Consider the following 14,840-nt stretch of genomic DNA (forward strand, 5'->3'; position numbering starts at 1 on the left):
GGATCATGGGAGAAAGGGAAGGAGGAGGGGAACCAGAGGGAGGTGATGGGCAGGTGAGACGCAAAAGGTGGGGAGAGGAGTGGGGAAGAACCAGAATAGAGAATGGAAAGAGAGGAGGAAGAAATTACCATTATCCCACCTCTCCTCTCCATTTCCATTCTCAAACCCAGTAAATTTTACCACCCACCCACTTGGTCTCACTTATCACCTCCTAGTGTTTCACTTCATCCCCCGTCTCCCCCACCCACCCACCTTCCCCCTCACCTGGTCTCACCTATCACCTCCCAGTGTCTCACTTCATCCCCCCTCTCTCCCACCCACCCACCTTCCCCCTCACCTGGTCTCACCTGTCACTTGCAATTGTGTACTCCTCCCCCTCCCTCCAAAATTCTTATTCTGGGCTTCTTGCCCCTTCCTTTGCAGTCCCAATGAAGGGTCTTGGCCCGAAATGTCTGACTGTTCATTCCCCTCCATAGACACTGCCTGACCTGCCGAGCTCCCCCAGCGTTGGAAGTGTGTATCACACGGTGAGCGGGATGGGAAGGAACAAACAGCACTGATTCGGACGGCGGGGGGGGGGGGGTAGACAGCCAAGAACCACACTGGAGTGAAGTTACCGTTCGAACGATATACACCCATTCCCCCCCCGCCCCCCCCCCCCCCCATACCGGGAGGTCGGAGACAAGCAGGAGAAAACAACCTGATCAGATGGGAAGCAGGGCCAGCCCGCCCCCAACCCCCAGCTATTCCAGGAACAACCCGCACCAACACACTTTCTTCTGAACGCGCCTAGGCACCCCGGTCTTGCTTACGGCGGGATCGTGGGTGGAGAAGGGGGCAGGAACCCACAGTGCCCCTCAGGCAGAGAGAGGGGGCTGGGTGAGGAGGGAGAAGGGTGGTCGGAGAGGTAGCCTGGTACAGTCAGGGCGAAGGGTAGCGCACTGGGAAAGGTGAAGGGCTCCTGCCCCAGCCCCTGGATATCTGGACTGAGCCCAGTGGGGGTTCCGACAGGACTGGGTTGGGGAGATCACACCGGGTCCCATCAGCCATCTCAGACTTAACATTGTAGTGTTCCCACAGGGGAATTAAGAGATCCATCTCTCTCCCTCCCAATCTCTCTCACACACACAAACGTATACACACATACAAACGTGCACACAGACGACAGATGCACACACACACACACACACACGTGTATGTAGATACAGAGGCTTGCATGTGCATACAGAGGCGCGAACACACACACACACACACAAAGACCTGTTCTATGGGTGAGTGACTCGAGAGGAACTGTGTGGACCACTCCTGCCACTGAGATTTCGTGGGAGCTCACCCGACCCCGCCTCACCCTCCAGCCCTGCTGATGCCCCGCCGGGAGGCCCCGTTCTCCGTGGGCCAGGCCAGTTAGGAGGGGGGAGGGTTCGGATTTTGGTAGATTGACGCCTTTTCTTTCAGTGTCTCCAGACAGAGGCGGCAGCTCCAGCTCCCTGCGAGGGACAGAGGGACAGAGAGCAGAGGGTTACCCCAGTGCGGAGAGGTGGGGAAGGAGGGTGGCGGGGGGGGAGGGGGCGGGCGGAGAGCGAGAGGGGAGGACGATGACAACGAAGGATGCTGAAGCCTCACCTTCGGGCGGCTCGGACATCGGCGGGGTGAGGCAGTACATGTGGTAGCCGCGGTCACAGTCGTCACAGAACAGCAGCTGGTCCTGCAGGGAGCAGAGGGAAGGTCAGCAGGAATTCATCCCCCCACCCCGCCACCCCCACGGGTCTCTCTCAGGTACCTCCCGCCTTCTCTAGACGTCACGAATCTTCCCACACCTGCCGAGTCCACGGATGTCCTGGTGTTAACGCAGGGAACCCAAAAGTACAGGAGCACCACAGAACGATTCTACCTCCCTACACTGCCCCTCCTCCCCGCCCGTCCCACAGCACAGAGCTCCCTTTGCCGCCCGTCCCACAGTGCCCCCTCCTCCCCGCCCGTCCCGCAGCGCAGCACTCTCTCTCCACCGCGCTAAGTGCCCCCTCAGCGCCCCTCCCGGAGACCTGAGCAGCGGGAATGAGAGCACAGCCAATGCCACACTGGGGCGTTTTATCAGAGGGTTCTGAGGAGGCAGTAGGAACGCGGTCCAGTCATCGATCCCCCGAGGACAAATTACTCAGAACGCCTGCGCCAGGCTCTCCCCTGCCTCCCGTTTCCCCCCCTCCTGCTCCCCACTTCCAACCTTCCTGCCCCTGCCCCCCACCCGCCCCCGTACTCACGTCGTTCTCCGAGGTGCCGCACAGATTACAACACTTGCACTCGATGCATTGCCACCGGTAGGTTTTCACCGCTGCCATCATCACCGGCGTGAACTGCAGGCACGAGGGGTGTCCTGCAACAGCATCAATGGTGTTACCGTCCCCGCCGTTCACCGACAGCACCCAAACTCGGCAGCGCGGCAGCCCCCCCTCCCCACCCGCTCACCACCCCACCCGCAGCGCGGCACCCCCCCGCACACCGCCCCACCCACAGCGCGGCACCCCCCCCGCTCACCGCCCCACCCGCAGCGCGGCACCCCCCCCGCTCACCGTCCCTCCCGCAGCGCGGCACCCCCCCCGCTCACCGTCCCTCCCGCAGCGCGGCACCCCGCCCGCTCACCGCCCCGCCCGCAGCGCGGCACCCCCCCCCGCTCACCGCCCCGCCCGCAGCGCGGCACCCCCCACCGCTCACCGCCCCACCCGCAGCACGGCGCTCCCCCTTCGCTCACTGTCCCACCCGCAGCGCGGCACCCTCCCCGCAGCACGGCGCTCCCCCCCCGCTCACTGTCCCACCCGCAGCGCGGCACCCCCCCCCGCTCACCGTCCCTCCCACAGCATGGCGCTACCCCCCGCTCACTGTCCCACCCGCAGCGCGGCACCCCCCCCGCAGCGCAGCGCTCCCCCCCCGCTCACCACCCCACCCACAGCGCGGTGCTCCCTTCCCATCGCCCCTCCTGGGGTGCCGCACTCCCTCCTACAGTGTGATGCTCCCTCGCTTGCCGCCCCTCCCGCAGTGCGGCGCTTCTGGTAGATTCTAAACAGGTATCCAATCGCCGCTGACATGTTAAATCGCACCGATCAGACGGTGATACGACGTGAACATTAAAACCCCAGGGCAGTAAACAGCACTGGACTGGCAAGTCCTATCAATCGACTCAAGGGCACCCGACGCAGGGTCTGGCTCGCAGTGGGAGGGAGCCCACCCCTGCCTCCGAGTGGGAATGAGCCTGGGGGTTAGGTGGGGCAAAACCCAGAGCGAGGGGACCCACAGGTACGAGGTAGCGCCGAATAAATCAAACCACAATTTGGGGGAGAGCAACAGCTTTCTGCAGAGAGCAGGAACAGAAGGCGTTCCTGCTGGCAGCATAGGCAGGGCACGATGGCGGTACGGCCCAGCGTGGGCTACGAACGCCGAGACGGCGTGGGGGGGGGGTGAGATTGCCCGTGAAAGTGCCCCAAGGAACGAGCGAAGCCGGGTACCTGAGCGGCCGCAGTCCGAGCAGGACACCAGCTCCTCTGACTGACCCGTCTTCTTGTTCAGGCGTGAGTCGCCCAGGCAGAAGTCACAGTAGTTGTTGGGTAAAGCCAGGCCGTCTGGACCTTTCTTAGCTGCAAAGTGAAAGCAGGAAAGAGCGGAGGTGGGACGCTTGGAGACTTCAGAGAGCCAGGCCGCACGGCCAGCAAGTTACTGAATAGATCGCCGGCCAAGCAATCAACACACTTAGCAATAAACCGGAAAATCATACAGAGGGGAGAGTTTTACTGTTCCCTCCAGTGCCACCGTCTCCTACCCCCCTCCTGCCAGGCCCCCCTCTCTCCAGAGCCACCTCCTTCCCCTCCACCGTCTCCAAAAGACACAGAAACAGAATTAGACCATTGGGTCCATCTGCTCTGCCAATTGATCATTTTCCCCGTTCTCCCACCTTCTCCCAGTAATCTTTGGCACCCTGACCAATCAAGAACCTATCAACCTCGGCTTTAAATATTCCCAATGACTTGGCCTCCACAGCCGCCTGTGGCAATGAATTCCACAGATTCACCGCCCCCTGGCTAAAAAAAGATTCCTCCTCATCTCTGTTCCATTCTGAGGCTGTTCCCTCTGGTCCTAGTCTCCCCCACTACAGCAAACACCTTCTCCACGTCCACTCCATCCGGGGTTTACAATATTTGATAGGGTTTCAATTTGATCCACCCCCTCCCTCCATTCTTCTAAACTCTAGCGAGTACAGGCCCAGAGCTATTAAATGCTCCTCATATGTTAACCCCTTCAGTCCCGCACCCCTCCCCCCCCACGGCCCTCTCTCCCCTCCCCACACTTGCTACTTGCTTAGAGACTTCCCTGGCCCTTGAAGACTCCCCCAACGTCCCTTGCAGCCCAACCTTCAGTGAAGAACGTCTCCCCTCCTTAACCGGGCCAGGCCACGTACAAGGTGAAAGTTGACACTGGCCCCCTGTGGCATGGGGTGTCCAGGGAGGGGCAGCACCTCTGGTGAAGGGTCTCGCCGTGTCCATTCTGGGGCAGCTCACTCACCTTCAGTCCCCAGCGGACACTTGGCCGTGACCTGCGGCTCCAAGCAGCTGTTTGGGCGACAGCGGCCCCCCCCCGGTGAGATAGGGCAATGCCTGTCCCAGCATGTGAAGTCAGTTCCGGCGGGGCGGACTGGGCGGATGAGATCTAGTGAGATCGAACGGCCAGGGAGCCGGTTCTGCAACGCTCCGTGGAGAGCGAGGCACAGAAGCAGACACGGTCATCCACTGCGACCGGGGAAGACCCAAGTTCGTGACGACTACTCATACCACTGGACCCAGACAACTCCTCTGCATTGATACCCTGTCGTCGTCAGATACGACGGACAACCACTGACCTCTGGAATGGTCCAGCAAGTCATTAGGAAGGGGCAATAAAGCACAAGTGACTCCCAAATGCTTGGAGAAGAACAAACTCCCCAGCTACTCTGCCTTTCATGGGTGGTTTCAAAAACTTCTCTTGGGGGGGGTGGACCTGGGGAAGACAGAACTCTGGAGATGAGGGAGGGGGGAGACAAGAGGTGTGCGCTTGTCTGCGTGCTTTTACCATGAACAGTAAACTTACAGGGACTGGAGACTGGATGGAGCAAACTGCTGGATTGAGTGGATGTGGAGAGGATGTTTCCTGCAGTGGGAGAGTCTAAGACCAGAGGGCACAGCCTCAGAATAGAAGGATGTCCCTTCCGAACAGAGATGAGGAGGGATTTCTTTAACCAAGGAGGGCAGGGGGGGAAATCTGTGGAATTCATCGCCACAGGCAGCTGAGGACGCCAAGTGATTGGGTATATTTAAAGCAGTGGTTGACAGATTCTTGATTAGCCGGGGCTGAAAGGTTACGGGGAGAAGACAGGAGCATGGGGTTGAGAGGGATAATAAGTCAGTCATGATGGAATAGCAGAACAGGGCCGAATGGCCTCACACTATACTTACGTCTTATGGAAATTATGTGAAGCAGAGGAAGAACTAGTTAATTATTGTCTAGTTTTAGGTGGTTTTCACTGTCAAGGCCGGGACAGGTGAAGGGATTGGTAATTCTGCATTCTACCCCTTCAGCATTGGGTCTCCTCGGGCCAAGATCGCCAGACGAGGAACAAAGGCTTGTTCAGCGACACGACTCCCACGCCGCAGCCCCCCCCGCCCCCCCCCCCACCTCCCCTGACGCACAGCAAGGCAAGTAAGAGAGGTTGGCTGCAGACCTGCTTTCAATTTTCTCAAGTCGCCTGGAGGTCGACCCACTGTAACGAAGAGAAGTGGAGAGTGAGAACAGACCAGTGCCCCCCCCCCAACTTCCCCACCCCGCTAACAACCCGCCCCCAACACCCGTTCTCCCTTAAACACCGAGCACCCGAGGCCCACCACTGCCACCGGGCCCAGAAGCACGTGCTTGGAAGGGACGGGGACGGCGGGGGGGGGGGGAGCCTCTACTGATGTACCACTGAGCGCATTCTGACTGCCTACATCACCATCCGATACGGCACAGGACCGGAGAAAGCAGCAGGAAGCTGTAAACTTAGCCAGCCCCATCATGGGCGCCCGCCTCCCCCAACATCAACGACACCTTCAAAAGACAATGCCTCAAAAAAAAAGCAGCATCTATCTTTAAAGACCCCCACCGGCCTCTTCTCGTTACTACCGTCAGGGAGGAGGTACAGGAGCCACACACATCAAAGTTGCTTGTGAACGCAGCAGGCCAGGCAGCACCTACAGGAAGAGGTACAGTCGATGTTTCGGGCCGAGACCCTTCGTCAGGAGCCTGAAGTCACACACTCAACATTTTGGAAACTGCGCCTTCCCCCATCATCGGATTTCTGAACAGTCCTCATGCTCGCTCTTTTTGCAATACTCATTTATCTACCCTTTTAAATACCTATTTCTCATTGTAACATACAATAATTTTTTAAAAAACACTCTCCACTTTAAATAGACTCCACAGCCGCCTCTGGCAATGAATTGCACACATTCTCCACTCTGGCTAAAGAAATTGCTCGTCCCTGTTCTAACGGGACATCCTCGGACAAGGACTGCAAGCAGATGGTGAAGAGGGTGTGCCACATCGCAGGGTGGCCCGTGGGGGGTGGGGGAGAGGAGAGGCACACACTGACAGAGGGAGAGAAGATCTGGTGCCTCGGGAATGCAGTCCTATCAGGACGAACTAACTTTCAGAGAACGTATCAACGTTAGGGAGCATAGATCCAAAGAACAGACAGGAAATCGCTCACGAGCGAGGGAACAGAAAGCGTAGCACCCAACCCATGTGACTGTCACAACCAGAATGACAGGAGAGCTTTCTGCCCATCAGAATATGCTAGCTCTTTCTAACCTAGACCACTCTAACCACCTCTGTTTGGGCTTCATCACCACCACCCCTCGGAGATGAGGGAAGGTAGGGTGGAGCTTCGAGTAACAGACCAGTCACAAAGACACTGGTTCAAAGTTCAAAGCAAACGTATTATCCAAGTCACTGTGTACAACCCTGAGATTCACTTTCACAAAGAAACACAACAGAATCATCGAAAGACGGCCCCCAACAGGTCGGACAAACAACCAGTGTGAAAGAGACAACAAACTGCGCCAATACAAAAAGCAATCAATATTGAGAACATGGGGTGAAAGCAAGTCCAATCTATGGACCGGGCTGTGGGAGTTTTTGAAACAGCCTCCACGTTTTGATGGTCAAGGTGAGCACAGCATGCATGGAGCTCGGCTGGGAGCGAAACCTTGTCAACTGCTTTCACTTTGCAGGAGGTCATAGCATTTGGGAGTCTGGGTATCATGCAGAAAGCAACATGCCCCTTTGACTTCCCAAAACCCGTCTACGAGTGGGTATGACGGAACATTCTCCGGGCGACAGCGGCTCCATCAACCCTTGAGAAACCCATCGCCATCCAGGATAAGGCAGCCTACCCGATCGGTACACGTCCACCCCGCTAGACCCTCCCTGCCTCCGCACAGGGACAGCAGTGAGGACAGTCCACAGAACGCACCATGTGGCCCGACCCTTCATCTCTAAATCCACGGGAGACGACACCACCAGGGGGACAGAGGATCACCACCACCCGCAGGCTCCCCTCCGTCCTGGAACTGGAAACACATCGCCGTTCCTGCATGGTCGCGGGCCATAGTGTCGTACAGAACTACAGCACAGGAACCAGCCCTTCGGCCCATCTAGCTTGCACCAAACTATTATCTGGCCTCGTCTCATGAACTCACCCTTGGACCACAGCCCCTCATAACCCTTCCATTCATGAAGCCATGTGCCTGCATTGGGAGAGTGCCCAGAGGAACGACCTGGCGATGAAAAGGTTAACGTACAAGGAGTGTTTGATGGCCCTGGGCCTGTACTCACTGGAGTTTAGAAGAATGGGGGGGGGGGCGGGGGTGGATCCCATTGAAACCTATCGAATAATGAAAGGCCAAGATAGAGCAGGTGTGGAGAGGACGTTCCCTGTAGTGGGGGGAGTCTAGGACCAGAGGACACAGATAGAGTGGATGTGGAGAGGATGTTTCCTATAGTGGGGGAGTCTAGGACCAGAGGACACACAGATAGAGTGGATGTGGAGAGGATGTTTCCTATAGTGGGGGAGTCTAGGACCAGAGGACACAGATAGAGTGGATGTGGAGAGGATGTTCCCAATAGTAGGGGAGTCTAGGACCAGAGGACACGGATAGAATGGATGTAGAGAGGATGTTCCCTATAGCGGGGGCATCTAGGACCAGAGGGCACAGATAGAGTGGATGTGGAGAGGACGGTCCCTATAGTGGGAGAGTCTAGGATCAGAGGGCACAGATAAAGTGGATGTGGGGAGGATGTTTCCTACAGTGGGGGACTCTAGGACCAGAGGACATGGATAGAGTGGATGTGGAGAGGATGTTCCCAATAATAGGGGAGTCTAGGACCAGAGGACACAGCCTCAGAATAGAAGGACAATCATTTAGAAGAAAGATGAGGAGGAATTTGTGTAGCCAGAGGACGATGAATCTGTGGAATTTGTTGCTGCAGATGGCTATGGAGGAAAAGTCATTGGGTATATTTAAAATGGAGGTTGATAGGTTTCTGATTAGTAACGGCATCAAACGTTACGGGGAGAAGGCAGAGAATGGGGTTGACGGGGAAGATAAATCAGCCACGATCGAACGGCGGAGCAGACTCGATTGGTTGAATGGTCCTATGTCTTATGGTCAATCTTCCCCTCATCCCAGGCCATCGGAGTTCTCTTCATCTATTAAACACCATGCTCTGTGATCTCTTCCACAACCTTTTTAGACTAAATCTCTGTCTATAAATAGTATTCGGGGCCAACTGCTCAAAACCAACTCACACTGGGCACGTAGCATAGTCGCCTCTCTGTCCCAAAGCCCGCCCCTCCGCGAGAACGATCGCCGCCACACATACTTACGTTCCTCTCTCCGCTGCGACACCGGAATCGGTGGCTCCAGGTCCTTGTCGTCGTCTCCCTCCTCGTCCGCCAGGTGGGAGTGTGCATAGTGATAGCTGAGTCCCGGGCGGTTCTTGTAACGCTTTCCGCAGACTGCGACGAAGTTGGGGGGAGGGGATTGGCGGGGTGGGGGAAGGGGGACGGGGGAAGGGGGTTGTTGGTAGGAGAGGAGACAAAGAGAGAGAATTCAAGACATGGGAAACAGGCAATCGAACACCTGACCGACTTGCAGGCAACCAAGTGCCAGAGGGGTTCATACAGGCTGAGCGGGTATCGAGACCAGGAATGCCATGCTCCTGGCTGCTCGTTACAACAAAGCAGGGCTTATTTTTCACCTGCAGACTGTTTGAATTGGGAAGGCAAAATAAAACTACGTCTGTACCTACCACAGGCTGCCGTCAATTTGCCCCACGCGAGCTGACAATTGACTACGTCAAAGCACGTACACAGGCCTCTCGGCCCCTCTGCTCGTGGGTTTCCTCCCACTTATCACCAAACTCTTCTCCTTCTTAACAGCTTCGTCCATCCGGGCTGCCAGACTGCTGAACACCTGCTGTCTCTTAGCACACACAGACACCTTATCTGAACGCCCTGCCCCACTCCCCACCTCACAGACACACTCTCACCCCGCACCCACCACTTTTCATCTTTTATTGCTGCCATTTTACATATTTAAATGACTGCTTCTTTCTCAGTAACATTATACTGTCTTACATCTCGCACTTTATATCACCCGGTCGATCTTCAGGCCCTTGCCACTTAGGGACTGTGCCCGTACGCGCTCGACCGTAACTATATCACGTGGCCCGCTGCTCCGTAGCGGTTAGCGTGACGCTATTACAGCTCGGGGCGCCTGAGCTCCTGACGCCGCCTGTAAGGGGTTTGCACGTCCTCCCCGTGACTGCGTGGGTTTCCTCCCACAGTCCAAAGACGTACCGGTTAGTAGGTCAATTGGTCACTATAAATTGTCCCGTGGTTAGGCCAGGGTTAAATCGGTGTGTTGCTGGGTGGTGCAGCTCGTTGGGCTGAAAGGGCCTGTTTTGCACTGTATCACTAAATAGTTAAACAACTCAGAGAAATGCGCGTTAAAGCCGAGGCGAGCAGGGTTACGGGTGGGCACAGGGAAGACCGTTGGTGCATCGAAGAGGGAGACGGAAACCCGCCCCGATGCACGGCCCCCCCCCACACAACCCGCCTCGCGGAAGGACACTCGCTCCTCTGAGGCCGGAGGGTGGAGCAGTAGGCACGGTGCCTCCAAGTCAGGAGCACAGCGTTGGGAGGGCGGCGAGGAGGGAGCATCCCGCCACTAGAAAGGCAATATACAGAAACTGTCTGCATGGCTAACAACGAGGGAGAGAGAGCTGCAACGGGTTGCAGAGCTTATGGTGGGCGCCAACGGGTTATAACACTGACTCATTGAAATCCCCGAGAGGGGAGGCGGCCTGAGGCTGTGAATGCAAGTCTTTGGCTGCCAGTAAGTTACAACGGTGATCAATGGCAGGCGTGGGGCGCGGGCGAGGGAAGTGTGCGGTGAACAGGAAGGAACGGGAGTTAACAGCCATGGATGGTCCCAGGCCCGGTTGCGAAAGGGGAGAGTTGAGCACGGGGCGAGGCACCCTATCCCATAGAAACCCAGAAGCTCCAAGGACCTCATCCCTGGGTGAGGATGATGAGCTACACCTGGGGCCGACTCGGAAGACTGGCCCGGGACAGGGGACTCTGGTGAGCTGCGGTTGGCGGCCTGTGCCAATGAGCAAAAGAAATTACTGTGGAACCCGATTTAAATGGGTAATCACGGTCCCTTTCACCCCACCTTGTCTTTTAAAACTAATCATTTATCTGTTACACCCCCCCCCCACCCGTATCACATAGCTTTGTAAAGGCTTTTTATCTGCCTTCATCATCTCCTCTGGCAGCTCATTCCAACACACCCACCACCCTCTGGGTGAAAAATCTGCCCCTCAGCTCTCTTTAAGTCTTCCTGACAACACTCACCATCGATTTTTGGTAAAATCGATGCACCGTAACAAGCGTCCTGTCCTATCCAGATACATAACCGGGTACTCCAACTGCTCTGCCTGAGACCGCAAGCAAGTTGTGGACACAGCTCAGCGCGTCACAGAAACCTGCCTCCCCTCCATGGACTCTGCCTAGAGGTAGTAACCGGCGTCAAATACCCCACCCACCCCAGCCATTCTCTCTCCTTCCACCCCTCCCGTCGGGCAGAAGATACAAAAGCCTGAAAGCACGTCCCACCAGGCCCGAGGACGGCTTCTACCCCGCTGTTATCAGACTCCTGAAAGGACCTTTGTACGATAAGACGGCCTCTTGACCTCATTGTGGTCCTTGCGCCTTATCACCTGCACTGCACTTTCCCTGCTACTGGAACGCCACCTTCTGCGAGGCCTGGTGAAAGGTCTCGGCCTGAAACGTCGACCGTTTAGTCCCCTCCACAGGTGCAGCCTTCTCAAGATTCAAGATTGCTCAATGTCATTTCCAGCACACAAGTATAAAGGAAGGCCAAATAATTGTTACTCTCCAGGGGAGGAAAAAAAAGACAAAGAACACAATAATTAAAACAAAAACAATAAATACGTATTTGGGCACCATAGTAGAGTAATGGTTAGCATTACAGCTTGTGGAGTTCAGAGTTCAATTCCAGCTCCCCGTGACCGCGTGGGTTTCCTCCGGGTGCTCCAGTTTCCTCCCACAGTCCAAAGACGTAACTGATAAGGCTAGGGTTAAATTGGGGGTTGCTGGGCAACACGGCTCTGTGGGCTGGAAGGCCCTGTTCCTTGCTGTATTGCTAAATAAAAACAGATCGGTCGCTTATATACACACAGATTCGATCGTACGTCCGTAAAGTGACGCTCAGCACAGGAGTGTCTGTTCACAAGGTGACTGGCAGGAAATGGTGGAGGGTTGGGTCGGTGGGTGGAGGTGTTGATCAGCCTCACTGCTTGGGGAAAGGAACTGTTTTTCAGTCTGGCGGCCCTGGCACGGATGCTACGTAGACCTTGCTGAGATCTTACTGCTTTTCCCTTGTAACTTGACGTACTGATGCGAAATAGATGTGCAGATGGCATGAAAATCTGTGCACCCTGTACTATGGTCCTTCCCCACCAAGCCCTTGCACCAAGCTTCAGTGCGTCGCTCAGCACTGAACGCACGTGTCACTGTCCCTGGTAAACCAATTACCAATCTCCCCTTCTGGAGATCCCAACCCCCCAGAAGTTCAATGTCATTTCCGTGGCCTGTAATGTCCCCGCTGAGGTGTCCAACCACCCCCCCCCACCCCCCCACGCACCCTTGACCGGGCTGAAATCACTCTGAGGCCAAGCCACACATCCACAGCCTCGGCAATCTTCACTCGCGCGAGCCGGTTTGGTCATCGAGGCTCTGCGTCGCCAGTTCCCCCACCCCCACAGACCGCGTACAAAACAGGAACAAAGAAAAGTCACAGGCAGAAGCGAAAAGACACAGGCCGAGACAGAAGTGCGTGAAGCTCCAGAATACCTCTTTCAGAAGGTTTGGAGTTATGCTTTTGTTTGCATCTATCTGCAACAGAGAAGATAAAGAGAGAGTGAAAAGATCTTAACACGGCAAATTATTATCTAGTTTCTAAAGAAGAAGAGAGTCTGAAATCGGTGCTGAATTGGGGAGAGCGGAGGAGGGAGGAGGGAAATAAGGAGGCTGGGCAGGAGGTTCTACAGATTGTGTCAACTATCTTATCATTACAATGCACTGTTAACCCAAGTTTGACAAGAGCATCACACACAAAATGCTGGAGGAACTCAGTGGGCCAGGGCCGAACGTCAGCTGTACATAGATGCTGCCTGGCCTGCTGAGTTCCTCCAACATTTTGTGCGTGTTGCTCGGATTTCCAGCGTCTGCAGATTTTCTCTTGTTTGTGATCTGACAGAGCTTAGAGAAGTCACCTCTTACTCAAACTCTCACACTCAGGTTGGAGGAGCAACACCTTGGGCAGCCTCAAATCTGACATCATTAACACCGATTTCCCGAAATTCTGGTAATTTTCTCCTTCCCCCCTTCTCTTCTTCAATTCACCACTCTTCTCTGCTCCTCACCAGCCCATCAACTCCCCCTGGTGTACCTCCTTCCCTCTCTCCCACGGTCCACTCTCTTCTCCTATCAAATTCCTTCTTCTTCAGCCCTTCATCTTTTCCACCTATCACCTCCCAGCTTCTTACTATATTCCCCATCCCTCAGGCTTCACCTATCACCTTCTAGCTTGTCCCCCTTCCCCTCCCACTCCTTCCTACCTCCTCTCCACCCCTGATGAAGGATCCCGGTCTGAAATATTGACTGCTTATTCACTTCCATAGACGCTGCCTGACCTGCTGAGTTCCTCCAGCATTTTGGGGGTGCTGTTCTGCATTCCCAGCAGCTGCAGATTCCCTTGCGTTTGTGTTTACTCAACCCCGCTCGGTTTTACAATCAGTGGCCCCTTTCTGAGGTGCCACTCCTGGAGAATTCAAAATCCATTTTAAAAGAGGCTAAAAATCAATAGGGATCATTAAACCCTTTGGTTAGTCACAAATCCCAACTGGATTACTAATGCCTCTCCTTTGCAATGAGATCCAGCTGTCTTTAAGCTGGTGGGACACACACACACTCAGTGGCCATTTTATTAGTTACACCTGATTTGTTAATATAAATATCTAATCAGCCAATCATGAGGCAACAACTCAATGCATAAAAGCATGCAGTCACGGTCAAGAGGTTCAGCTGTCGTTGAGACCAAACATCGGAATGGGGAAGAAATGTGATCTTAATTGACTTGGTCTGTGGAAAAATTGTTGGTGCCAGATGGGGTGGTTTGAGTACCTCAGAAACTGCTGATCTCCTGGGTTTTCACACACAACCCTCTCTAAGAGTTCATTGAGGATGGTGCAAAAAACAAGAAAGAAAATCCCGTAAGCGGCAGGGTTCTGTGAGTGAAAACGCCTTGTTAATGAGAGAGGTCAGAGGAGAATGGCCAGACTGGTTCAAGTTGATGGAAGGTGACAGTAACTCAAGTATACCCACACGTTACAACAGTGGTGTGCAGGAGAGCACCTTTGAATGCTCAAACCTTGAAGTGGATGGGCTACAGCAGCAATTGACCACACTGGGTTCCACTCATGTACATAATAAAGTGGCCACTGTGTCTGTGTGTGTCCTGGTTAACTAGAACGTATCGGGACCAGTACATTTTGACTGTTGATACCGTAAAATTCTTCGTAGTTCCTAACTTGTTGAAGTAGTGAAATTGTTTCATTTTCATTCCCAGTCGTTTCTGGCACCTCCAAGCCTGAATGCTCAAAACCACAGTGAGAAAAACAGTTTTGAATTGTTAATTTTGAATGCTTATTTCTCACCATCAGTGACAGAAATCGCTGCTCTTTGAACACAAACACAATTGACGCTATTTAAAAAGCGGTCGCTCGAAGCACGGCGTAGTGTCCAACAGCCACACACGTACACGTGACTAAGAGACTGTTTGGCAACAATCTCCTGTCCCAATTAAGCAGACAGTGTCCCAAATAAACAAAGGGATTCCAGGCTATTTTAAAGTTCTCTGACTAGATTTTTTTAAAGCTCTCAATGACCTGGGACCGGAGTACATCACAGAATCGTTTTCCTTTCATAGTCCTGCTCGAGCTCTCAGGTCTTCTTCTGCCGGTCTCTTAACTTTAAACAATCTCCCTCAAAAGAAAATTGGCAGGCCAGCTTTTTTTGAACTATGCTCCTGAACTGTGGCATTCGATACCCAAAACTATAAGGGATGGAGGCTCAGTTGACACTTTTAAACCCCAGCTCAAAACTTATTTATTTAACCTTGCTTCCAGTTCCTCCC

General features: G+C 54.6%; 1 protein-coding gene across 2 annotated transcripts in view; it reads right to left on the reverse strand.

The window, feature by feature from the left end:
• Window positions 1-306: 306 nt before the first annotated feature.
• dpf2 (double PHD fingers 2) overlaps window positions 307-14,840 on the reverse strand; it is a 32,530-nt gene continuing 17,996 nt past the window's right edge. Inside the window, exons 7-13 of one of the 2 annotated variants that reach the window (XM_063036532.1) lie at window positions 12,497-12,538; window positions 8,942-9,073; window positions 5,741-5,779; window positions 3,498-3,626; window positions 2,259-2,371; window positions 1,624-1,705; window positions 307-1,487 (exon numbers count right to left, since the gene is read on the reverse strand). In XM_063036532.1, coding sequence (XP_062892602.1) covers window positions 1,405-1,487; window positions 1,624-1,705; window positions 2,259-2,371; window positions 3,498-3,626; window positions 5,741-5,779; window positions 8,942-9,073; window positions 12,497-12,538 — 620 coding nt within the window. In that variant the 3' untranslated portion in view covers window positions 307-1,404. The remainder of the gene's footprint in view (window positions 1,488-1,623; window positions 1,706-2,258; window positions 2,372-3,497; window positions 3,627-5,740; window positions 5,780-8,941; window positions 9,074-12,496; window positions 12,539-14,840) is intronic. The other variant, XM_063036533.1, reaches the window with a different exon arrangement.

The sequence above is a fragment of the Mobula hypostoma genome, chromosome 30 (assembly GCF_963921235.1).
Source record: "Mobula hypostoma chromosome 30, sMobHyp1.1, whole genome shotgun sequence".
NCBI classification, from domain to species: Eukaryota; Metazoa; Chordata; class Chondrichthyes; order Myliobatiformes; family Myliobatidae; genus Mobula; species Mobula hypostoma.